Below are 24,256 nucleotides of genomic sequence, written 5' to 3' on the forward strand. Positions count from 1 at the left end.
TACCAATGCTTGCATATAAGCATATGATACATATGTTCTATATGTGCATAGCATGATCCTATTGCATGTGTTTATTTACATAAATATAGCTATGGTCATGAATTTGGTTATCATTCATTGTATGATTTATACGTGCAAACGTGGCATAATGGGGGAGGATATGGAGGCAGGAACACACACTGCAAAAGCTTTAACATAAAAATTCTAAATGCTCATGTGTGTTATAAACATGAGATTCTAAATAACCTGAAGTACATGGCATCTCACAGGTTAAAATAACAGCAATTTAAATCTTTTCATGGATGTATTGAAAATATATTTCTAATAAAAAGGCAACACAGACACAAAACTACATAACAGCATCACGGCATGGAAATATACAGCACACAGTTCATAACACGTAATCAGGTTACGACTGAGGGATGTCTGTGAATCACTCTGCACCCTTTTCCATCATATCATTAAAAAACTGTTAAAATATGAGTTGGGTTAGAATTTGTGCTCCACATGAAAACTTAATAATTACTATGTGTGGATTTTTAGAGATTTCAACAACAGAGGATCAGTGTTATGTTTGCATTAAGCTCCTGTGCAACAGTGGACCCCTTTTACTTTCTGAAGAGCCATTATTCCAACAACATGTGATTAACTAGACTATTTTCCATCCATATCCTCCGTGTTCAATACAGGGACATTGGTGCATAGCAACCTCATTTGCCATCTGCAGGCCTCATTCATGTTGAAAAATGACACGCAGGGAGCTGTCAAGAAACAATTCAATATTCTTCCTCAGTCTGTCTACTTCAGGTTTCGCTGCTTGGCTTGCGGCCGATTAGCTTTCACAGAAAACAACATAATAACACTGGTTTTTGCAGGGATTTGCAGCAAGACTAGTTGGTTTCCATTATCACATACTGTAGGATACACAAGGACATAAACAGGAGTTGTTTCAATTTTCCTAACTTTCAACAAGAGCAAATGAAGACAGGTTTGGACCACAGGACCTTTCCACCAGAACTAGAAGCCATAATAACCAGGGACTAAATAAAGTTCAAGGTAAATTTTTTCACCTTGGAAACTGACCCTTGCGAGGCGGAATCTTACTGATTAGTTGGAACAAATTTTTAGAAAACCTGAAGCAGCAAACCAACTGTTTAAATTTTTGAGCCTCATGATGAACTTGAAGAAAATGTATGAATGATTGACCAACAAGGAAGTCCAGACCTTGCTTGGCATTTTTGCTGGGTACAACGTCCAGTGTGGAATGGAAACCGAACCAAAATGATAAGGTGTACGTTACGGAACATTCTTCATACCGGGCAATATTGCCTGGTTAAAGCTAAAGAAATGTAAACAATACAATAATAAAAAAAAGAGGAGAACAACCAGAACAGCAGCTCTGACTGGCGGACCTGCAAGTGGTTTAAACACCTGGATGCGTTGTTGGGTCACGGATCGGCCTTCTCTCCTGCAGCTGCAACAAGTTTCCAAAATTACTTAAAGAGCAGAGGTGAGTGCAGCTGTTAGCTTTGGACTTTGGGGGGCCAAGGCAAAAGGGACCAGGGGGCCCCTACATTGAACCATTCTAGTCTTCAACCAAACCTTTAAGGGTGCTCTAGCAAAATTGTCATTCCTGTGGCAGCTCTAAGGAGCCCCCTTTCAGCTCGAGGCCCTAGCTTGTGCGTGCCCTGTCGCAGCGCCCCTGCATCCTGCATGTTGTGAATGGTATTGGAACTCCAAGGTTTTAGCAATGATGTTACTATAGCAACATTAATGATGGCTCTGTTCCATTCAACTGTCCCTGTGAGTCTAGATAATGTGTCCAAACAGAATTCAGCCATCATTCATTTTACTATTAACACTTGTACTTTTCATCCTGTGACATGTCAAAGTGTCAACAGTGAAAAGACCTGCAGAGGAAACCCACTGGCTCAGGAAATTCTACCCCCCCCCCCAATGCACGCACACACACACATACAACACATGCACACACACACACACAGACAAACACATGCACAGACAAAGAGTCACACATATGCATAATGCAGTCCACTCATGCTGTGATGCCATTAGACTTACAACATGTACATTTTGGCAGCCACAGGGAACTATTATTAGATTTAAGCTGGGTGAGTAGTCAAGCATACACTGACATTACTATCTGAATATGTCAAACACCTCATGCCCTTAAAGGACAGTCGACACTTATATTGATATGTGCTCAAAATCTGTGTGTAAACCAACTGAGGACGCAGAACATGTATAATTCATGATTTCACCACAGAAACACACACTGTCACTCCATCATTAAAAAACTATATTGATATTTTGAGGACTGGATGAACTCGTCTGATTAAATTATGATTCTCTAAGTGTTGGTTAAACACACACACACCTTTTTCATTTTGACTTATTACATTAATGATGGCTTCATTCCAATGCGAGAGTCACAGCGAGCCAACCAGCACAATACCAGGATACTCAAACTGGAAGACGGGTCTGGCACAGAGATTAATTGCGCCCGTGGCTTCCATCCTATGACAAGTCAGGCTGTCTGCTGGGGAAATGGCACACTAAATTATTTTCAGCAACAGATCGTGACAAGCTCTCATCCTGAGACGTTTAACCCGAGAGACATCATTTATAGTCAACTTGGTTCTCGATTTTGTGTCAGACAAGAGTCGCCTGCATTGAAAAAGGTTTTCACACCTATTTTTGATCCTCACTTTCTTCAGATTTCTCTTTAGGATCAACATGCCTCTGCTGAAAAGACAGATTCATGATCAGTGTATTCAATGTGTCTAACAGGTGCTGATTCAACACCACTGAGGGTTTGTCTCTGTAAATACTGTAAGTACAATTTTCAGGGATGTGCACTTCTTTACTTTTCATTTTAAGCTGCTTTCACAACATGATCATAACTTATACTCCATCTTTACCTACTCCCATGTTTTCATCTGTCTACACAAAAACTACTGGACGGATTAACACGAAACTTAAATATTAAGTTACATATTTAGTGCTCATAAAGGATTTTTTTTTTCCATTTTCTTTTTTTTTCACCATTTTTCCAGGAAATAATTAATGGATCTTAAATAGCACACATTTAGGAAACTGTTATTAATGAGTGTATGACATTTGGTGCAGGTTTTATTGAATTGAAGGAGACCTTTACCTTTTTTTAGTTACCTTTGAGTATAGCTGAACAGTTTCAGATTTCAATTGCAAAACATATCAACTTGTAAAATAAGTGCATCATTAATAATGCACATTAAATATAACAATCATACAAGATAGATAGATTGTAGATTTTGCAAATGCTCTGCAGAAACATTTGTAATAGGGTATTTCTTTACAATGTGGTATTTGTATTGTTATATCTTCTATACTTTTATCATTGCCAGTCCTGAGGTGATGCAGGTTTTTCTTGGTCATCTTCAGTTTAATGAAGCTCTTCTGATTGGCTGAGATTCTCATATCATCATCGATTAGACGTGCAGGGATCATTTTATCGACCACAAACTTGCATCTATTCCGGTGCCATCACTTCAGAGGCTCTTCTCCTTTAAAACACAGCAACGTGCTCACTTTGACGGCTCTGGCATCACGGCAGCGGCCGCCTTCTCTCGCACACGATTGGCCGAGCCGTGGGAATATTCAAATTTAGCCTTGATTGATTGGCCCGGAGCCGGTTTCAACAGTGCAGAGGACTCATTGCCATTCCGACATCACTCTCTCTCTCTGTGGCACACACGCACACACACACACTGCTTTTGTCAGCTCCCGGGATGAGCTACAAGCTGGTGCACGGAAAAAGAAACAATCAGTGACATTTTCTTCCTGTTCCACTCGGACTGAAGATGCTGTTGAAGTTCAGCTAATGGAGCCAGCGTCATCCATGGATGTATCCCCGGAGGTCTCCAGTGCGCACCGCGGAATCAGAGGCGAGATTGCTCTTTGCGGAGGAAATACGCCTTCCGAGCAGGGGAGCGACCAATCAGCCGTGGCCAACCAAAGATAAACAAGCCTTATGATAAGACTAAACTCTGTAAGACTTCTTTATCTCCACTATAATGTTCAATGTATGCGTGTGGCAAATGTTTCTCTTGTTTTTCCTCTGCAGCTCCATAGGTTTTTTAATAATCGCTGTGTGCGTGTGTGCGTGCGTGCTTGTGTGCGTGTGTCTGTGTGTACACGACCATGGCAGAGTGAGAATAAAACATGTCTGGCTGTAAAGATGCTCCAGGATTCTGCCCCGCATTGATTCCAGGTCGACAGCGCTAAAGTGGTGAAAGATGCCCAGTGCGCACTCATGGGTAGGAGTGTCTCGCCCTCACTATACATCAGTGTCCTGCTGTTGCTTAATGTGTCTTTATATGCCGCTACAAGGACTGTAATTTATATCCACCATAGAGAAGGGTTCATTTAATGGTACAAATAGTCTCTGGTTGTTTTATAAATGTAGGAAATGTGCGTAATTTGGTGATAATATGGATGAGAAACGTTTGCGTAATGATGATGTGTAGTTTGTGGATGTTTTTTCTGTTTTATAAAAACTGTTGTTTTGTTTGCCAGGGGCGTTTTTCCACTCTCATCAGCTGTGTGCATGTGTGAGTTGGATGCTGGCTGTGCATGCGCGCACTGAAAGGCGCTTTTATAATGTCAGCATCTCAGTGGAAACGGGAAGTGCTTTGAAGTATATTATCGGTCATTGAGGGCTGCCTGCCTCTGAAGGTTTCCATGTCTATTGTGTGGAAGCCGGAGGTGGGATCATCGCACCTCACTGCACCGGTGGCAGCCGGGGTTGAAGGTTATAGCTGCAGCAGAGGGGGCCTATAGATTATTGGCCAGGTGTGAAATTCTAGCCTGCATGCTTTCCTGCTTGTTGCCAGATCCTTTATTACCCAGAAAGACGTAATGTCACAGCTTCTCACCAGAGACAGAGAAGTAGAAAAGCTGCAATTTGGTGTCAGTCATTGTCCCCTTCTTCCTCCTCTTTTTTGTGTGTGTAGTTGTTCAAGCTATTCTCTGACCAAAAAGGGAAAAGTATGTCAACTCCCCTGGGTTAATTCTTTCCTTTTGAGGCATGTGGTGATCAGGAACAGGCGTATATCTGTCTTTCTTATGATTTCCTATAAGCATATTCAAAACATGCCACTGTTGCCTTTGATGTACCACACTGCTGCAATAAAAATTTTAGTAGCTTGTCCCCTTTTCATCATAAAGTATATTGGTTTGGCGTTCGATCCATAAATCTGCTTCTCACACTAAAACCCTCTCCCCCGGTGAACATTCAGTGCTGTAGGCTTACACATCACACGCTGTCATTTTACTTGGGCTTTAGCAGCTGCGTTCTTCAGTTTTAGACGGTTACATGTCACTAATTACACAATGACAAATATTCATGTTGCGGTTGTTTGCTTGAAATGTGCTCTGCCCGGCCCTGAAGCTCTCCTGAGCGGATTGTAAATTGTGCGGTATCATGAGCAGTCAGTGTGCAGGTATCCCGTGGGGGTTTCCCTCTGATCTCACATCACACCCCAGCAGTAATTCCAACTCCGTGAAGAGAGAGGGGGATTTGTCATTTGGCTGCCTGCTTCCCTTTGCTATCTCAGGATTGAAGCTGAGCTCTGATCTATTGTGAAGTTTCCCCAGGCTCGCTCAATCTCCAGGCCCACTGAGTTACTGAATGGAGGAAATGGCTCACCACAACAGTGACCTTTTCTTGGATGATTATTACGCGGGCCAGAACAAGAACTGATTAAGGTCATGTCTTTCTCTGCCGTGTCATCCGTTGCCTCACATTTAAGACTTGTTATGTGCACGGTGAGATTACAGTTGTGTATCAGTCTCTTGTTGGGAGACTGAACGATGAGATGATTCAAAATGACTTTGATCATATCTACATATGCACCCAGCCTATCTTTCCATCATACATGGATAATGTAGCTGGCTCAGTTGCTTCGCCCTTTTCTCCCATGCACCCTTTGTAGTCACCTTTTTATCTGCTAAGAGATGTCATGTGTAATTACAGACAGCCTGCCATCTTTTGAAATCTGTCTAATTGGTCTTTTCACTCTAATAGGATGATGGAGTAGTGAAACTGGGGTTAAGGGTGGGAGGTTAAGGACTGGGCCTCCGGGGTCACAAGGAGGGGGGAGGGACTGAGGGGGTTATGTGGAGCTCCAGTAATCTTTATTTTGTCTACATGACGTTGCTCGGTCATTACTTCAAATTAATGATCAAAATGGCCAAATTGCAACTGATGCTTTATCATGTAAGAGAATGGAAGCTGAGATGATGACATCTTTGTTTGGTCCAGAGATCAAAAGGCTTTTTTTTTTCCGAGAACGTCTCCACGAGGCCGGGTAGGGAGCTTATCATTAGGTTATAGCTCAAATAAGAGCCATGCAAGCAGCGTTTTTCTCCACGGTATTTAATGAGTTTTTTGTTTGCTTCAAGATTTTAATGACTAGAAGGAATCAGTGACCCTTAACAGTGTAACAGTGCGCTAAACAAAAAGATGACAGGGCTCAGGGAGGGTGGGGGGGGGGGATTAAGTTCATGCTTATGTATCGTATTTTGTTTTCTCCTTCACAAAACTCTGAGTCTGCCCAACAAAATGTCAATGTCGCAACTGAAAAAACATAGTTCCTCTCTTTTCCCTCAAAACTTTTCAGCATACTCTTCCACCATCTGTTATCTTTAGTCAACGTTTTCTAAAGGCTGGACAGCATACCCATAGCTCTTTGACAGCGTGTCTCGGCGTGCACACTGGGATAAGGATAAGATAAGGCTTTGTTTACCCTCTAATGCTACCTTGGCATTGGCCAGACTTTACCCCATGCAGTTAGTTTCTTTTACCTTGGCACCGTCAACGTGCAAGGGCAGATTCGGGTCAGTCCGAGCTTTCTACTGCCGACCAAAGCTGTTCTCAGAGATAAGATTTAATTGTGCAGTTTTGGATTAATGGACAAATTTGCACCGAGCAATCTGTTTAAATGAAAAATGTCCAAGGTACTACTTTCCAAAGACCAAAGTGATAAAACTTATGTCTCTCAACCAAACGTGCTGAAAGTGGCATGGATATGTTTGGAAATAACAAAAATAGTGATGATATTGTTTATATATGACACATGAATCGTCTTACCAATGCTGTTTTGAAAGACTGACTCACAGAAATGGCCTGTATTTACTCCAAAGTAAATGAGTAATTGTTTGTTAGAACTGTAAACCTCAAAGACAAATACATCACGCTGGCAGTAGCTGCGGCTGCTGCCGGAGTTAATGGTGCAGGCTCTGATCCCACGGAGCCGGACTGTCATTCATTTCAAACCATTTGTTGCCACAGTTTAGATGTTAAAATATTAAAATCCTGCAAAATACTTGAGATTGTCAGACTGCAAAGTGATGTATTTTTTTCACATTCAGGTGGTGGAAAGTAAAAAAGACAGATGGTGAAATGACTGTAGAGTTTCTCAGCAGGTACATGGAGAAAAAAACTCTTCATGTCTGCTCCGACTTTTAATTGAGATCAGTCTCATTAAGACTTTTCATTTTAATATTTTATTAGTTTTCAAATCACTCAAGCTAGAAGGTAAATTGACAATGTTGCTTTGCACAGTAGACCTACGGTAAATGGATTGTATTTATATAGAGCTTTTCTGGACTTGATGAACAAACCATACAATACGTCTATGATTTTATTAGATTTTTTCGTTAGACACAGAAGTGCTCATCCCTCGCGGGTTTGTAAGACACCAAAAGTAAAGTTGCAACTTCCTCTATCACACATCACTCACACACTACCAGCACAGCCATCAGGAGCAATTTGGCATTCAACTTCTTGCGCCAGGACACTTGGGCATGCAGAATGGATGAACTGGGGATCACACCACCAGCCATCTGGTTCACAGACAACTCGCTCCACCTCCTGAGCCACAGCCACCCACAAACAAGTATGAGAAGTCAAAACATCAATATAAAAGCTCAGGGTTTGTTGGGTTAAACTGTGTAAAACATGAATAAAACATAGGTAGTCCAACAATGTGCAGGTTTATATTTTATCTATACATGCAGCAGATTTTACACTCATATCTATGTCATTGCAATAGTGAAGCAATATGTGGAAGATTGTGTGCTGGACAGACTGTTTCTTGTCAGGGGATGATTGGCTGTTGTTACAGAGCTGAACGATTTCCAGCTCTATCAGACTTCTTCGGCCTCAGCTTTCATTGTAACTGTTTTGTGGCGGCCACATGATGTTGTGCACGGGAGAAATTGTGACGTTAATGTTCATCCCAGGCAACCAACCATTAACGCTGCATGATTTACATCCATCTGAATGCCGTGGACATCTGTCTGAGCATTGCCCGGCGTTTGCATTTCCATAAATTTTGTGCTTGCACGCAAGTTGTATAGGAAATGTTTCTTTTCTTTTTTGTAAAACCGTTGTAATACCTTTTACAGGAGCTAATCCCAATGGAAATGAGTCTCATTGTTATCGGCCTCAGGCCTTGAGTGTTCTTTTAGCGTGGAGCAGAGTAACTCCAGGTTGTTTGGTTTTCCTGCATTTGAACCTTTGTGTCCTTTATTCTTCTTTCTCTACAGAGAAGGAGAAGAGAGAAATCTGGGTCTCTCTTATATGCAGCTCTGATACCAATTATGCAAACTATTATAGAATTTAACCAGGGCAGCTCTTATCGGCTAATCCAGAAGTAATAGATTCTATTAAAAATGTATGAGGGGGTTGGGGTGTGTGTTTGTGTGTGTGTGTGTGTGTGTGTGTGTGTGTGTGTGTGTGTGTAAGGAGGGCTTTATAGAGATGAATCCAGCAGCTGCAGCAGCCCTGTATGTCAGATTACTTGTCTGGTCTCCATTACTTAAACAGGTTCCTGCAGTGCCTACCTTAAAGACAGTATAAAAGCCATGCATAATATACTATTAATTATACAGTAAGTGGATTGTTATTCATGGGCCACATCTTGTTCATTCAAAGAGGGAGACGCTGCTTTTCCTCTTCTGTAATAACCAATTGCTCTTTGTTAATCATCTATTTATTTCTATATGTTCTTTCATTTTCTCTTTTTTTCTGCAGTTTCTGTGTGGAAGGAAGGGGGAAACATTAGCATAGCACTCACATGCTAATCCACCCAGAGAGTGAAAAGGGTGCTCGTCTTAAACCTTTTTCATTATCATCTAATTATTAACAGAGGATTCTGAGAACTGCTAACAGGAGCTGAGATGGTTTGGGTAGGGAGGGGTGTGTGTGTGTGTGTAAGTGGCAGTTTGGATGTGTGTGTGTGTGTGTGTGTGTGTGTGTGTATAAGTGACAGTTTGAGTGTGTGTGTTTGTTTAGAGCCAGTGTGTATCCCTGTGCATTTCATGTTTGCTGAGAGGGCGGCTCTCCACAATTTGCTTCTATCTTCTCTCTGACCCTTGATGCTGCACAGAGTCATAAAAGACTCCAGAAGGTCAGACACATGCTCGTGTATAATGAAGGGCTTTTTCCCGCTTTGATGGTTGTTCCTGTGCTGCAGCTGTTGTTGTGAAGCCTGACAGGTAAAACATTCAGCATGGCCCAGTATTTTTTCTGGGTAATTGTGCATACCTTGTTTAAAATCTAAAAGAATTTGAATTATCCAAAATGTTCTCAACAATATTGAAACCCTGAGAAATCCCCTATTTTATAAAAGGCTATGGGATGATTATAATGATTATTCTCTGCTGTTTGCCGCGTGATGTGAATTAAACTAATAGACAATGATATCCAAACATATACATACATCATCAAACTAGGTCTTTTGTCATTGTTTCAAATTAGAGACCGTTAGCAGCCAAACGTACGTATTGTAAGTTCAAGATAACATATCATCTCTGTGCCTGCGGCAGCCATCATTAAGTCCCTCCGTCGCTTCCCTCATGGCCCCTCAGCTGACCATATCTTCTCAGGGAAAAGGCCCCGTCCTCATCCCGGGAGAGATGACATCAGAAAAACGGGACCTTTCAAGTCCCGTCAGAGATGAAGAAAGAGGCTTGAAAAATAAACTCGTCCGCCAAAACACCCTTATCAGAAAACCGTGGGGGACAGTTAGATGGACTGCAAAGCACGAGGTCTTTATCTCGCTGGCACGCCCCTCAGCCGACCACATCGCGCTGCTTATCAGCTACACGGATGTCGCCGGAGAGTGGTGAGGAGTGGACGTCCTTGCAGCCTAAACTTTGTCCTTTTCCCTAATAAGCATGTTACAGAGGTCATTCATGAAATGAAGAAGAGTAAATGTGAGCAGTGAGACATCTGGTTTATAACAGTAACCATAATATCTTGCTGCTGATTGAAGAAACAATGAACATCTAAGTAATGACCTTATTTGTGAAAGCTGAGTTGAACTACAATAACGACTGGCATTTCTAAGATTGCTGACAGTTACTGTGCAGTTGTCAGACGTGAGATATCTCGACGTGACATCAACAAAGCCAGAGGCAAAACTTTTTTGTTGAGCAGAACATGAAATGAAGGGCTGGAGAAACCATATGGAGCCGAGATAATATCACAAATTCTGGGATCACTTTCATTTGTTATCTGTCCTCGACTTTCAGGTAATTCTCCTCGAGATTCAGGAAGCAAGTTCAATTTTCACAAAATCTCTTTAAATTTAAAATTTAGATGGCAGGATGAAAGAAACCATCATTACTCGCACTTTATGGATCATATCTAGTTCCCTTCTCTGCTCTCAGCGAAACTTTCTTTTTCTTTAAGCCACTGCTGGCCTCTTTGAATTATAATGACCTCCTTGATGTATTTTTTTCCATCTGCAAATTATGGGGGTAATGGAAGGTATTCCAATTCATGTCTCATTTTCTGCTAGTGAAGGGATTTCCCTTGAGATACTTTCCCTCTCTTGTGTTCCTTCTGCGTTTTCGGCACCTCCCTCTTGACAAATGTGTGGTAATGGAGGGGTTGTTGTGAAACTGCTATTATTTTCAAAATGGAATCTGACCATACTCAGGCTTTTAGCGCTTCAGATGTGTGTGTGTGTATGTGCGTGAGTGTGTGTGTTCAGATGAGACAGGTTGCTCTGAGCAGTTTGAAGTGGGCTTGTCACCAAGGGACAGATGTTGAGCGGAGGAGGGGGAGGAAGGGAAGAGTGAGGGTTGGCACCTGAGTAAAATGAAAGCCACTCTCTGTCTCTTCTTCCTTTTGAGGCGAAGGTAATCACGTTTCCGCAGCTCATCACTGAACATTCTGTTCCGTGGTTGACTCTCTTTAGCTGCTCCGCAGACCCTGAGGGAGAAATCAAGGCAAAATCCAAAGGAACCGAAAAACCGAATAAGAAAAAGAGGAAAAGTGACAGCTGGATGCTGCTGGCTGCCTTTTTTGGGGACTACTGCAGTTGCTGGATTAACGGTATATACGTCTCAGATAGTTTGCTGTCGGTATACGAGATACCTAAATCAGTAAGAAGTTTGTGCACGGTAGCCCAGGGTTTTTTAGTTTTGCAGAGCTGGCATACAGATTTGCTGACTCCCTCAGATAATCAAAGTGAATGTCAAACACCGTTATCACTGAAATATTCCCTCAATGCCTGGCTTTCTTTTCAGAATGATTGCTTCAATCAGCACAGCCATGGAGAGGCGCCTCCTTCTTCAGACTCCGCCGCTCATTTCCTCTGACAATACTTAACCCTGCAAACAGCGCGGCCTATTCTAGGGAGTGAGCTGCTTTTGGCTTTCTACGCTGATCAATACAGCCATAAATTCATAGAACAAGAAACCCAGGTCTCGGGGATAGTAACAAACTGAAACGCACCCCGAGGCTGCAGGAGTCCTTGTAAATGATCTGTGTGATTGCAGCTGACAGACCAAGGTTGATAACAGCGAAGAACCATCATAACAACTAAGCAGCAGGAGGAGATGGCGTCGTTATTAAATGAGATTACTTCCTTAAATGTGCAGCCTCCGCAGTTCAAAGCCGGGCTCCTGAATTTTAATGTGGTAAAAGGACCCGAGACGTTGAAGAGTTTTAAGACATGTCAGCTACTGGAGTGAAGTGGAGGAGATGTTTTTGAAAGAGGAGAGTTTGTACCGTGCGCGCCTGCAGTTTTTACTCCGACATCAAAGTGATGATTGAATGTAATGCCCGCCCATCGTTAAATATTTTTCTCTCCAAACTTTAAGTCGGCTTCTGCTTTCTTTTGAATGATAGTTGTGTGACCAGACCATGAAATCAGACAAACATTTTAAATCAAAATATATAGACAACAGAACTGGTCTGGGATTAATTCATCTTTAATGGTTTTTGCTGCTATCACCGTAGTGTGCCGGTCTGTCGTCGTAGCCATCCATGGTTCTCAGAGAATGAAACCTGCCGACTCTGTTGATGCTCTGACTTTATCACCAACGCTAGGCTGATATTTGTTGTTTTAAAATGTCTATGTCTCAAGCTTCAGTCTGGTTTAACCAACATGTTAGTTGGAGTCAAAAAATCAGTTGTGTTATCTTTATTCCAGCAGGTTTACCCAGGCTGTGAGCAGCCGTCGTGAACTATCATGCTGGCCTGTATCCAGAGACGGCAGAACCTGTCATCGCAGCATCTGGCCTGCACCCCCAAAAGCCTCGATGTTCCTCCGCCACCATTACTGCTGCAGGTGCCGCCGCTGCAGCCCTGCACCCGCAAAGGTGAGTCATGGCACACAGGTAACACAGAGGGCAGATAACAAGCACTCTGCACATTCATCAATGGCATAGGCTGCTTTTAAAAGTGAATAGTTCATGAGTGACTTTTTAATCAGTTATGTTTTGCTTTCACATGTCACCTTCAAGTGCACATGAAGATTGTGCTCTCATACAACAAGAATGAGAGAAATGAAAGAAAATATAAAAACAAGAAAGCACCTCTGCACCAGGGTTACGGACATTTAGGTTAAATCCAGTGGATTTAACTGTGGCCTGCTCATGGTCTGAACCTCCTGGAGGTTTTTTATAAACTGCAGCTTGTCCTACTCCAGGAAATAACTAGTAAATTCGACTTCTAGGGGCTCTATCTGCTACACAACAGATACACATTATTGGTTGATAGTGGAAATACCCAATGGAGGAGTAAATGTTGTCACTACTGCACAAGATCAGCATTTTCTGCCAAACACAACGTAACCCTCGCTCCATTGATACCACACGCGGCACATTCCCGCTGCAAGTCGACCAGAAAAGCAGCCCACATGGACAGGGAACTGGTTTAGTTTGGCAGTGGTCTGAACCAGGCCAAGACAGACTAGAGTGGAAATTAGATCAAAAATGTCAAAGTGAGATGCCCTTTTCCCAAAAATGTATCATACATGTGTGTATATGCTCACAATGTGCAAACAGCAAAAGTTGAATACCAACATTAATCAAGTTCAATATGTTACTTACTTAGTTAACCTTACAACAGCACGTTGAGCTGTCAGCTGTCATTAAGCTCTTAGAAATAAAATAATGGCCAATCCTGATGATGATGATGATGCCTTTTAATTGGGTTGCTAATCACTGTGCTCCTGCAGTGCCAATGGTCAAAGTGGAGTCTGAAATTACGGAGTTAATCAACTCTCCCACACAGGGTTACTAATAACGTTCACATTTCAGAGAGCCCCCATGTCAGTGACCTTCATCTTGACTGATTATGCCACGTTCACTGAAAGGTTGAGCCGGTATCTCCGGGACTAACCTGGATTGACATTTGTAATTAGATTCCTTCCAGTTAATTGGTTAAATGTGACATGTCTGCAGAATTAGTCCTTGGTCTGATACTGCTGTGTTTTGCACGTGTGTGTATATGTTACTCTTTTCTTCTTCTTCCTCGATAGTCTAGATTCAGATAATGAGATCACAGTACTGCAAATGAAGTTATTCTGCTGTGGTTTCCTTTTTTTTCATTTTGATTTAAAAACTGCTGATGCCTTATATTTCTGTGCTGGGTCTGGTTTCGGAGTTATATTGAAGATCTATAATTGCTCACAGTTTAATGGTTCAGCTGGGTGTATTGCAGTTTTATTAATACACTTAGCCATGAAACACTTTGACTTATTAGGTCCTTTGGAGATGTTTTGTTTTTTCATGTAGGTGTTGCAGGATTATTATACTGAGCCTGAGCTGTCATATATATATTTAATGTGTTTTATTTAGTCCCATGCATGAATTGCTACTGTACTGCAATACAGGAAGGTTTCCAGTAAGCAGGAGTATGCAAATATTGACCAGTAACAGCGTGTACGTTCAGATCCATCTGAGTGGATCACAATCATTTGACTATCGGTGTTTGGTGAGCAAACGTTCACCTTTTTGCCTGGAGATCAGGGCAGTGGTCAGGATGATCTTATCTGACTGATCCTGCTGCCTGTAAATGTTTTCGTTCATTTGCATGGGCCTGTGGTTTCTCACAAAGGACATCTTTGCTCACGTATCTCGCGCTGCACCATTAAACTGTCTAATGTCACTGTAATTGTGTTTGTAATTATCAGATTACAATGACGGTGTTTACCCGACACCTTCACATGCACACATGGGTGTTTTCACATATTCTGGATAATTTGACCTCTTCTCAGGTTGAAGCTGGGTGGAGCCACACTAGGGGGTTTTCTCAGGTCACCGAACTCCATATACTTCATATACACTTCATATACTATATATACGATGAGGTCAAATCAGCCAAATGAAGAGGAAATACCTGTGTGGTGCTGCAACAGACTTATATTTAGAATTAAAGGCTGTGTTTCCGACTGAACTCACTTTTGAAAGGCTGCTGAAATTCTTTCCCCCCTTTTAAGCTCTGTCTCCTCATCTCCTCATCTCCTCATCTCTCTCCCCGGGTGAAATACCTCTTTGTCTATTTTGTTATTAAATATTAATTAGGAATCAGTGGAGCACTTGTCTGCTAAACATTGGAACAGAAGGGCCTAGTTTGCCTCAGGCAGAACCAGGGGTGCGTTCCTCATCCTGTTTTCGACCCCTCCCTCCCTCCTCCCTCCCTCCCCCCCTTCCCCTCTCCTCCCCCTCCCTATTAGTTTTATGTACTGCGACTGTGCGTAGCGTGGTGCAGCACCCTTCAGCTGAAGCCTGACATTTCAAGCACAACCACAGGGAATAGACTGCTGATGGGAGCTCAGTCTGTGTGGGTCCAGGCTCCTTCATTAAATGAGCTGCTGTTGGATCATGTTAAATGGGGACAGACGCCGGTCGCTGCTGTGCTTTTGAAAAGCCATTTCCATTTTTAGCTATCAATAAATGGAAGGCACAGGACATAAAAGCTCTCAGCCACACAAACCCATGTGAAAGATTTCTGAGAAACCAGTGTGAGGAATTATGCGATGAGAGTGAATGCGCGCCACGCTCTTCTCTCTCCTCTCTGCTATCTCAGTTTGAAAGCAGGGGCTGGAAATGCCTCTTTTTTTCCCACGCTGCCGGCCTGTGCTCGGGTCGGCTTTTAGAGGGGAAACTTTGCCCAAGCTGGGCCAAGCGGCACAGAAACAAATGAGGAGTGACACTGGTGCAAAGGAGTATTCGCCATAGCCTCCTCGAGCACACATAACTAAGTGTTCAACCCTGAGGTTACTCCAGCACCCTTCACGTAGAGCCTGCTGACATATTTTCAGGTTTTTGTTTCAATTATATATAACTTCACTCAACAAAGAATCATGACAGTCCTCTGGATAAAGAAAAAACACTTAACATGCATGTTGTAGTCACTGGTTTCAATAATTTAAACTTTGTATCTGTTGACATGACAGATGGCTCTACATACTACATTACCCATGAGCCAGAGGGAGGCTACTGTTTAGAGCTACTTATCAGAGGGGCAGCAAATTCAAAACACCTTGATTTTAAACTCTTTTAAACTACATTTTATTAGCATTCAGTAGCAGAAAGATCGTATTAGCTGTTCCTATTACCAGTTTTCTCAGCTTGGATTTCATATGTCAGCCTGTAGCCATATGTATGAGAATGATTGGATGTTTCTTACTGAAAAGCACCTTGAGAGTTAACTTCTCATGTTTTGTTTTTTATTTACAGCTACTTTTACTTTTTAACCAAAGTTATTTTCCACCGCAGTTCACATTCAGCACTAATTCAACCCGGAGAGTCGTGTGTCCATCAGACACTTTCTGAATGTGTAGCACCCGCAATCTGCTCTGACACCATGGAAACTCTATAACCACTTCATAAATCATCCATCTTGTGGTAGCTGTGTATCTCTGTGTTCGTTTTAACATCTTATGCCCCAGACTGAAGTTGAAAATCTACAGGCCGAAGTTATCCATCACCAGTAAATATAAGCCGTAGATAGAATCATTATCCAAAACCGAAATGTATGATTTTATTTTCATTTTTTGGCTCGAATATGGAGGAAGAGCAGAGCAGCAGTAATGTTTGGTGGTATCGCTTTGTCTAACCTCTGATGAATGGAGGCAGGGCCAATTAATTACATGGTTCTAATGACTATTGGGCGATAATAGACACAAAAAAAGGGAGAGGTTGTCATGGGAACAGAGACATAGGTTTTACATGTGTCGTGAATGTGCTGAGCTCAGGCCCTGGTTACGAAGGTGGGTCGAGAAGTTCTTTAAAGACCAGAAATCATCTGTGTGGTGGATCCTCGCCCAGGATTTGACTCTTGTAAACAGGCTCTCTCACTAATGTGTCCACAGGAAGTCTGCACCATAACATCGAAGATCTGACATTTCAGCCTGTATGGATATTAATAAGGAATAATTACCTAGTGGTCATTCTCATTCCTTATGTTGGGCCTCCGGGGATGTAACAGTCAGGAGGAGTGGTTTTGGAAATGCAAAGTGCTCCCCCGACTCCAGATTTCATCTCTGCCTCTGGGGCTTGTTTTGCCCATAAATTAGTGATTAACTTTAACTGCTCCAAACAATGAGGTCTGCGCTCTAATCTGGGGGGTGGGTGGGGGTGTGGCTTCTAGTGTGACCACGGGAAAAAGATTAGCCTGGTTTTATTTTTTTCAAAGTGGCAAAATTGTATGGGGGTGGAATCAAGTTTGTGAAAAACCACAAATTGCACCGCGGCGCGATTAAAAATGCAATGTTTTATATTTGCAGATTATTCCTGTGCAAACATTTCTTCTTCTTTAAATCACAAACACACACATTACAACAATCTCCTTTCTCTCTCTCTCTCAACCCCCGACTGTTTCTTTCCAAGTGAGTCTCCTGCATGTAAAGAGGAAATCAGGATTAGGTGTTTCCTGTGAAAGTGTGCCAGCTTCTCTCAGCGTGGCGCCACAACAGTTGCACACAGCACGTGTAGCGCGTGGCGTGCCCTTCTAACCAAAAAAAGCTTCTAGCATGACTAGTGGGACCATTAAATGGATCAATCGAGATCCGTGGATGCGTCGTACATCATTGTCATTATGCAGATTCTTTTTGAGGCAAGGAATTTGACAAACAAAGCTGTTTTTTAATCCAGCACGGCCCACTTTAATCAGCTGTGTCTGAGGACAAGTAGGGAGGGGAGGGCTGTTAAAGGTCAAAGAATTTAAACGTGTAAACACTGCGTGATGCCGGGGCCTGCTCGTGAAAAGAGTCTGATGTTTTTCTGGGCTGTTTTTCATTTCTCTCGCTCGGTGCCTCTGCTCTGTGTCAGGGCTGAGGAGAAGCAGCGTGCAGTCTTCAGGTTAACGGCGATTAAGTGCTTAAGGTCAGACTGCTAATTATCTCCCCGCCATTCCTCACCTGACAACACGTAGCTGCCATTTCCCCGGTTGTCATGTGAACGGCCTTGTGTTTGTTTTCATTTCTTGTCTTAATTTTTTTACACCCATGACTTTTGTCGTGACAACAGGGGAGAAACACAGGAAAACATGTCAAGATGAAATGCATGGTTGACACCCACAAAGTAGATTTTTGAAAATAATTTACAAAAGAGTACTACACATAAGTGGAGTAGAGATAAGTACAGATAGGGAGAAATAAAGAAAATGAACATAATTTTGTTTTGTTTTGTCTTCATTGTTTTAAATAAATTCTCAACCCTGCAGATTTAATATTGCAACCTTTGTTTAGCCCATAAAACTTCCAGTTGGTCTTTGGGACACTCGGTACATTGCTGACTACTAAACATTAAACATGCATTAATGGAAGAACATGAATAATCTCATCTCCTAAAGGCAACATTGCCAGGATAAGACTAAAAGCTGCTCTGCTGCTCAGACATTTCACCTGGTATTACTCCCTCACACATTTCTGAGCTGCAGTTAAAACACCTTGGTTTTAAAAGAGTGAACCCCCCCCCGGAATATAACGACTGTTCCCTACTTTTGCTTGTTTTCAGGATCAATGATCTGGAAGCATCAGATTTTGAAATGGACCAGCAAAACAAAACCACTGACTTCAAAAAAAGCTTTCAAATTGAACCTTGCTCCGATTTTGGAAAGTGCAAACGACGCCTGCAGAGCACCGTGCGAGCGAGATACTTCATGCACATCATCAATTATCACTTTCATGTGTATATATATATGGCCCCTGTGTTGAGAGTGAGGGTGAGACAGCAGCCTCCACAAAGGAGGCCCATGCAATCTTGGCACCTTCAGGGGGAGACTTGAGCTGTCGTGGAGCCAGATTGTAATTAATGAAGCACACATATATTTTTTTTTTTGGAGCAAAGCCTGGTGAAATGAACAAAAATGATGCAGCTGACTGGTAAACATGACGTGCTGTGCTGCAGTTTAACTCCTGTGATTGGTAATAAAGTCCTCAAGATTGAAACAATTACCTCTGGTTGTAATTTCGAGCTTAGCGTTAATGCTGGTCGTGCTGTTTTTGTCCTCACTTTGAATTTCCCATTATCCAGCAGTCGCGCTTCTGTCGGGGGATCAGCTGAAAATGATCCCCCTTTTTTCATGCATATGCCACGCAGGAGCGGTCCTCGGATGACAAATATGTGAATGCAGAGTGGGGGAAAGGCCTATTTGCTAATGAGGTTTCCATTAAGGCAGCCACAGTGGGGAAGTGCAGCTGTGTTGTGTCTCCATGACTCTGACAGGGCTGTAATCTCTGGACTAACAATATCAGACACCCCGCGAAGACGTGTTAGCATTCAAAGTGTTTGAAATGTTTGTGGAACAGCGAGCCAATCGCAGCGTGCAGAGCTTAGCGCTGACATTTAACCAAGCGAGAGACGGCAAAAACGCCTCACTAAATCATCTCTCTCAGGTAACTGAGCAATTTGAAGCAGAAACAAGAGACATGTTTTCTTCTGTGGTATCGGAAGGATTCATTTTATCTTTTATATCACTCCCCATTACCTAAGCTTCTTCATGGTTATGATCCTCCTCTACTAATCATTTATGGTCATGAATAAAAACCTTTTTTTTTTTGCCAAAGGCTAAAAATTGTTATTGCAGCTGGTTTTTCCTGTTACATCCGACTCCGTGAGCAGGATTATGGGAAACCAGAGAAGCGAGAGCTCACATCTTGATGTTGTATACAGTATAAACACCTCTCCAACATCCCAGATGTCATTGTTTTCTATAGCAGCACTACACCGCGATACATAATAAGCAGTGTTTTGCTTTGTTGTATTTCTCAGTAGAATTCATTCATGCTGCCGGCGCCACGGTGCGTCTGCTTCGCCGGGAGATTTCTAGATGGATTGAACGCTCCACCTTACCTCCTTCCTCCATTTTAAACACCCAATTTATTTCTTTCATGAGATGGATCTTGTAGATTGAATCATTTTCACAGTCGGGAGGCTCACTGTAGGCCTGAAATGAAATGAACTCCCAAATCAATTTCAAATAGGAACAACAAGTGAGCCTCTCCCCCGCATCGCTGGAATTGGTTTTGTTATTGAAAATGAAATGAAGTGTTTTGTTTTTTTATTTTTATTTTTAGAAGCTTTTTGTCGCAGATTATAGGCTTGTTATTCCGCCCGTGATGATTTCCACCGACTTATGTAGGTTAATTTCAGCGCCTTTTCTGTTTTATGTCAGAAACTCCATAAAAGTGTCGGCCTGAAAGGTGGCTGTAATTTCAAACAGGTGATTTATTGTTTTTAAATGGCTCCCACCGTTTTCCACCTCACCTTTGTTGCAAGGAGTTAAGCAGCCATGAAATTGCCTGAATAATAGTGTTTAAATCCAATCTTAGTTTGTCCTGTTAGCTTTCCCACACACACAATTCAATCAGAAGTGCTCTCCTCTCTTTTTTACCCCCATCTGCAACAACTTCTCCTTCACAATGTAGACTCCAGGGTTTTTACAGTAGAATCACTTCAGGTTCATAAAAGCTCTAAGTGGAACAAACCTTTATTGACAGGAAGCAGTGATGCTTGAATGATTTCAGAGCCAAAAATGTAATGTGGATCAACTCAAAATAATTTAGCAGTCAGGCCAATTGCTGAAATATGAGTCGTGTAATCAGTAACAAAAATGACTTTAAAGCTTTTTTTCACCTTGATATCTTCAAATGAATCTCATTGAAGCCACTGCGTCAAATTTAGCTCCTCCGCTTCTTGGAGACTAATCGCTTCTTTTCGTCTGCTTTCTTCTCAGGCGAGCTGGCCTCCGTGATTTCCCGGTACCCCTCTCCTGCAGAGTTGGATGCTTTTGCCCAGAGGACCGCCAACAGTCCGCTGTCCATCAAAATATTCCCCTCTGATGTACGAGTGCCGCAGCACAAGCAGCTTAACAAAACCGTCAACGGCTTAGACACCACAGGCAACCACCGCTACAGCCCGTACTCACACCCAGGCTCAGGAGGCCACCAGGGCTTGCTGGCCATCGGCAAAGCCGCTGTGGTGGTCAGAAGTGGGGTGAAGAACTCTGAGGGCAGGAGGACTAAACATGCAAACACCCAGCAGGCCTCTGTGGCACCGTATAATAATCCTCTGAATAATGGCTACACTGTCAGACATGGGCACAAGGCCTATCATATAAGCGCATGTAAGCTCTCTGATGTACCCATCGAGACACTCTGTTCCGGTGCGGGGATGACCTCCGGAGATCAGAGCGTGCTCCCCCGGTCGGAGCTGGCGGAGGTTCAAAGCCTGATGAGGCAGATGAGCCGAGTTCCCCACAGCCAGGCCCTACAGCTGGGAGGGGAGGCGCGAGCCAGCCCCTCCGTGCAGGCTGTGGCCGCGGTGGCACATTCAGACTCAGACTTTGTCCTGGGAGTCCCGCCCCAGAGCAGCCTGGCATTCACAGGAGCGATGCTACCCACGCAGAGTGCAGACATCGCCAAAGCTGGCCACTTGGAGAAAGGAGACTACACAGTGTGGCAGCACAAGCAACAAATTCAGCAGCAGCAGCAGCAGTCCTATCAGCAGGTAGCAGTGAGGATGTACAGTGTGAGTAACAGTGCTCAGGGGCATCGGGCAGCACAGGCCGGGGTTGGCCAGTCTCCTGAAACCTGCCTCCCTTTGGCGTGCTCCTCGCAGCTGTCCTACAGGCCGCCTCCTCCCAGTGCTGGGCAGGAGCGAGCCAGCAGCTCGTCTCTGAGCTGTGCTGCCATGCAGGGCGGGCAGTACTTCGCTCCTCTCTGGGACGGCGTCGTGGCCACCCCCAACAGCGACTGTTATCCTTCTCAGGTGCTGGCAACGGGTACATGTATGGCCAGGCCTAGAGACCTGGGGCTCTCTCACCCCCACCTCCACCCAAACTGCCATCAACGCCACCACCACCACCCTCAGCGTCACCAGCCGCAGCTGCTCCCTCCTCTCCCCCCTCACATCCAGGCCTACAGCACAGACCAAAACCTCTGTTGTGGGCTGCCTACTTCCAGCCTGTGCCACGCTGCAGTACTCAGCAGCAGCCTGCAGTCTCTGGAGTGCCTCATCAGTGAGATCCACCCTCCCTGCATCAAAGAGCGCATGCTGGGCCGTGGGTACCAAGCCATGGGAATGCCTCAGCTGCTGGAGCACCACCAGACAACCCACATCCAGCTCCCCGTCTACAGATAAGACGAGGCGCTGGCGCTCAGCAGGGCGCAGAGGTGACAAACCTGACAGCGGAAGTGTGTCAGTTCAGACGTCTGCGAGAATGAGACATGCCTTTTTTACGTTCGTGCATGTACTGTAACTGAAGAAAGGCTTTGTGTTAGAAGCCTGAAGGTAAATGATAATCATGACTTAAGATATAGGTTTATCTTATGGACTTTTTGTGTTTTTATTTTTCTATCTTAAATGGCTGATCACCCAATCATAATTCTCCATCTTACTTTGACATGTCAACACTGTCTGTTTTTCTCTGTCGGCCTTTACAAACATGGGAAACCTACGAAACTGAAATAATCATTGGTACTCGTCTAAAAACACTTGAATCTGACTGTTTATATATAATAATATGTTTTTTTTTCCATGTTTGAGAGGGAACATTTCTTGATTATTAACTAAAATTCTGTTTGTCTGTTACTTTAATGTGAATTTAGTTTTCAGTGTTAACAGACATGTGCTTCAGCAGTATGATGCCGATCCTCTGGTCGGCGTACGGGGAACGTTTTTGCGTATAAATTTCAAAATGTGTTTTGTCATGCAGTTATAGACAAAAGTGATGTAATTTAGCATCTGAATTGTTTTGATGTAGTCACGCTCAGCATATTAGGACTGTTGCGTATCCAAAATCAACACTGTGGCACTCAGGCCAAGCAAGATGTGCAGTTTGGTTGTATTTTGTTAAGATTTAAAATTTCTGAAGAGGGTGTTTGGATGTGACAATTGTTGTGGCACCGTAACACAACATCTGGGAATGATGGAGTGCCATGTTGTGGAGAGCAGGCCGCCTGAATCATTTACACTTCTCTTCTTTTTAGGGCTCTATGATCTCTGATGGCGTGAGACGTGTGACTGAGTAGATCTTTGTGTGTCTGCACTGGTTCTGTAAAACTATTTATTTATGTCGGCCTGTTGAGTTACATAGCAAACTGTCTCTATAATTATAAAGTGCAATTATTCTATATGAACATGTGAACGCTCTCCATGAAGTATGTTGTTGAAATAACTACATTTTGCAATGTATGACCCCAATCCCTCACCCCCCCTTTGGCCTCTTCTTAATAAGGATTGTCGAGTAAATGAAATTTTCTAAACCCAGCCCAGAGTTTGTGTTATTAAATATGATTATTTATCATCTGTCCAACGTGTAGCTGAGGAGACCCTTTGATTATATTCATGAATGATAAAATAGTTGTGGAAAGGAAAGGAGACATTTTTCTGGTTTTATTGCAAAGGGATTTATAGCTTAACCACCGAGCGTATCTGGTTTTTTTTTGGCAGCCATAGATCTTATTTTATTAAGATATATTTTTTTTCCACCACTCGATCTCGGCTTTATAATAAGATGTGAGTCCATCCTGAGCTAAAACACATTGGACTGGTTCCTCGATAAATGATGCAAGTTGAAAGAACTAATTTTGTTACAGTTAATTATGTTGGGGGAGACGGATGACCGACGCTTGAGCCTGAAGACACAGAATACTTAAAATTACAAATAAACATACCAGCCCTCCTTTAGATATTACGTTTGTGTATTCAAATTACATTTATTCCTGATGATAAATCCACGAGGATACTGCTGGTCACATTATTTAGAAGTGGCCTTGCTATTACCCATCTACGGAATTGCTAATCTTAAAATGGTGCGCCTGCATGCGCCTCTTATGTTGCTTCATTTGTCCTGCTAAATTGGATGCTATAGCTGTAATGCAGTTTAGATCACCACAGACATAAAACGCATGCCCACTTTAAGTAGCCTATTACCAAACAAATAACCTTGCTGGCGTCAATAGCGGCATTATATGCAGTGTTGTGAATAATACTGCAATATTCAATTGATGACTATATTGCAGATAAATATTTCAGAGGGAAAGGTCAGTGGCTTTGTCATTGAGGCTCGGCTGTAAATGATTTCCTGCCTTTAGCCTATTGTGTCCCCGGCTTCGCTCTGAGCTTTTCCGCCCTATCTATCAGCCAGGACAGGCCAGGCCACTCTTCTGATAAACCTACAGGATTACAGACATGCTCGCCTCGCTCTCGCTCAGAGACGATTAGCTCAGGCCTGGGCTCCTCTGGGAGAGGAACCAGAGCCACTGTGGCCGCTGGGACACTCTTCAGATAAGTAAGACTGGGCAGAGGAAAGGGTTGGTCGATTTGGAGGATTAGGAGACATGAAAAAGAGAAGGGATTTTCCTCACTGCTGATGTTTGTAGGGGGGGAAACATTTTTGTCAGGAGTCTGCCTTGGAAACATTTTCATGTCTTTTTCAAGATTT

At 43.0% G+C, this 24,256-nt stretch overlaps 1 protein-coding gene across 4 annotated transcripts; it reads left to right on the top strand.

The window, feature by feature from the left end:
* The first annotated feature begins 3,052 nt into the window (after window positions 1-3,052).
* On the top strand, window positions 3,053-23,079 carry LOC109625930 (protein FAM222A). 4 transcript variants are annotated; one of them, XM_020081537.2, is made up of 4 exons: window positions 3,053-4,048; window positions 4,208-4,316; window positions 12,510-12,678; window positions 20,546-23,079. In XM_020081537.2, exons 3-4 carry the CDS (start codon window positions 12,549-12,551, stop codon window positions 21,949-21,951), a joined length of 1,536 nt encoding a protein of 511 aa, XP_019937096.2. In that variant the 5' UTR covers window positions 3,053-4,048; window positions 4,208-4,316; window positions 12,510-12,548; the 3' UTR covers window positions 21,952-23,079. The 4 variants fall into 4 exon arrangements, with proteins under 4 accessions (XP_019937096.2, XP_019937094.2, XP_019937097.2 ...); XM_020081535.2 differs by lacking the exon at window positions 4,208-4,316 and having other exon boundaries at window positions 3,700-4,048; XM_020081538.2 differs by lacking the exon at window positions 4,208-4,316 and having other exon boundaries at window positions 3,763-4,048; window positions 12,513-12,678.
* The last annotated feature ends 1,177 nt before the right edge of the window (window positions 23,080-24,256 follow it).

The sequence above is a fragment of the Paralichthys olivaceus genome, chromosome 18 (assembly GCF_024713975.1).
Source record: "Paralichthys olivaceus isolate ysfri-2021 chromosome 18, ASM2471397v2, whole genome shotgun sequence".
Lineage (NCBI taxonomy): Eukaryota > Metazoa > Chordata > Actinopteri > Pleuronectiformes > Paralichthyidae > Paralichthys > Paralichthys olivaceus.

Coding starts and splice junctions, on each gene's coding strand:
- LOC109625930 (XM_020081537.2), top strand. CDS start 12,549: ATGCTGGCCTGTATCCAGAGACGGCAGAACCTGTCATCGCAGCATCTG. Junction 12,679..20,545: donor GCAGCCCTGCACCCGCAAAG/GTGAGTCATGGC, acceptor CTTTCTTCTCAG/GCGAGCTGGCCTCCGTGATT.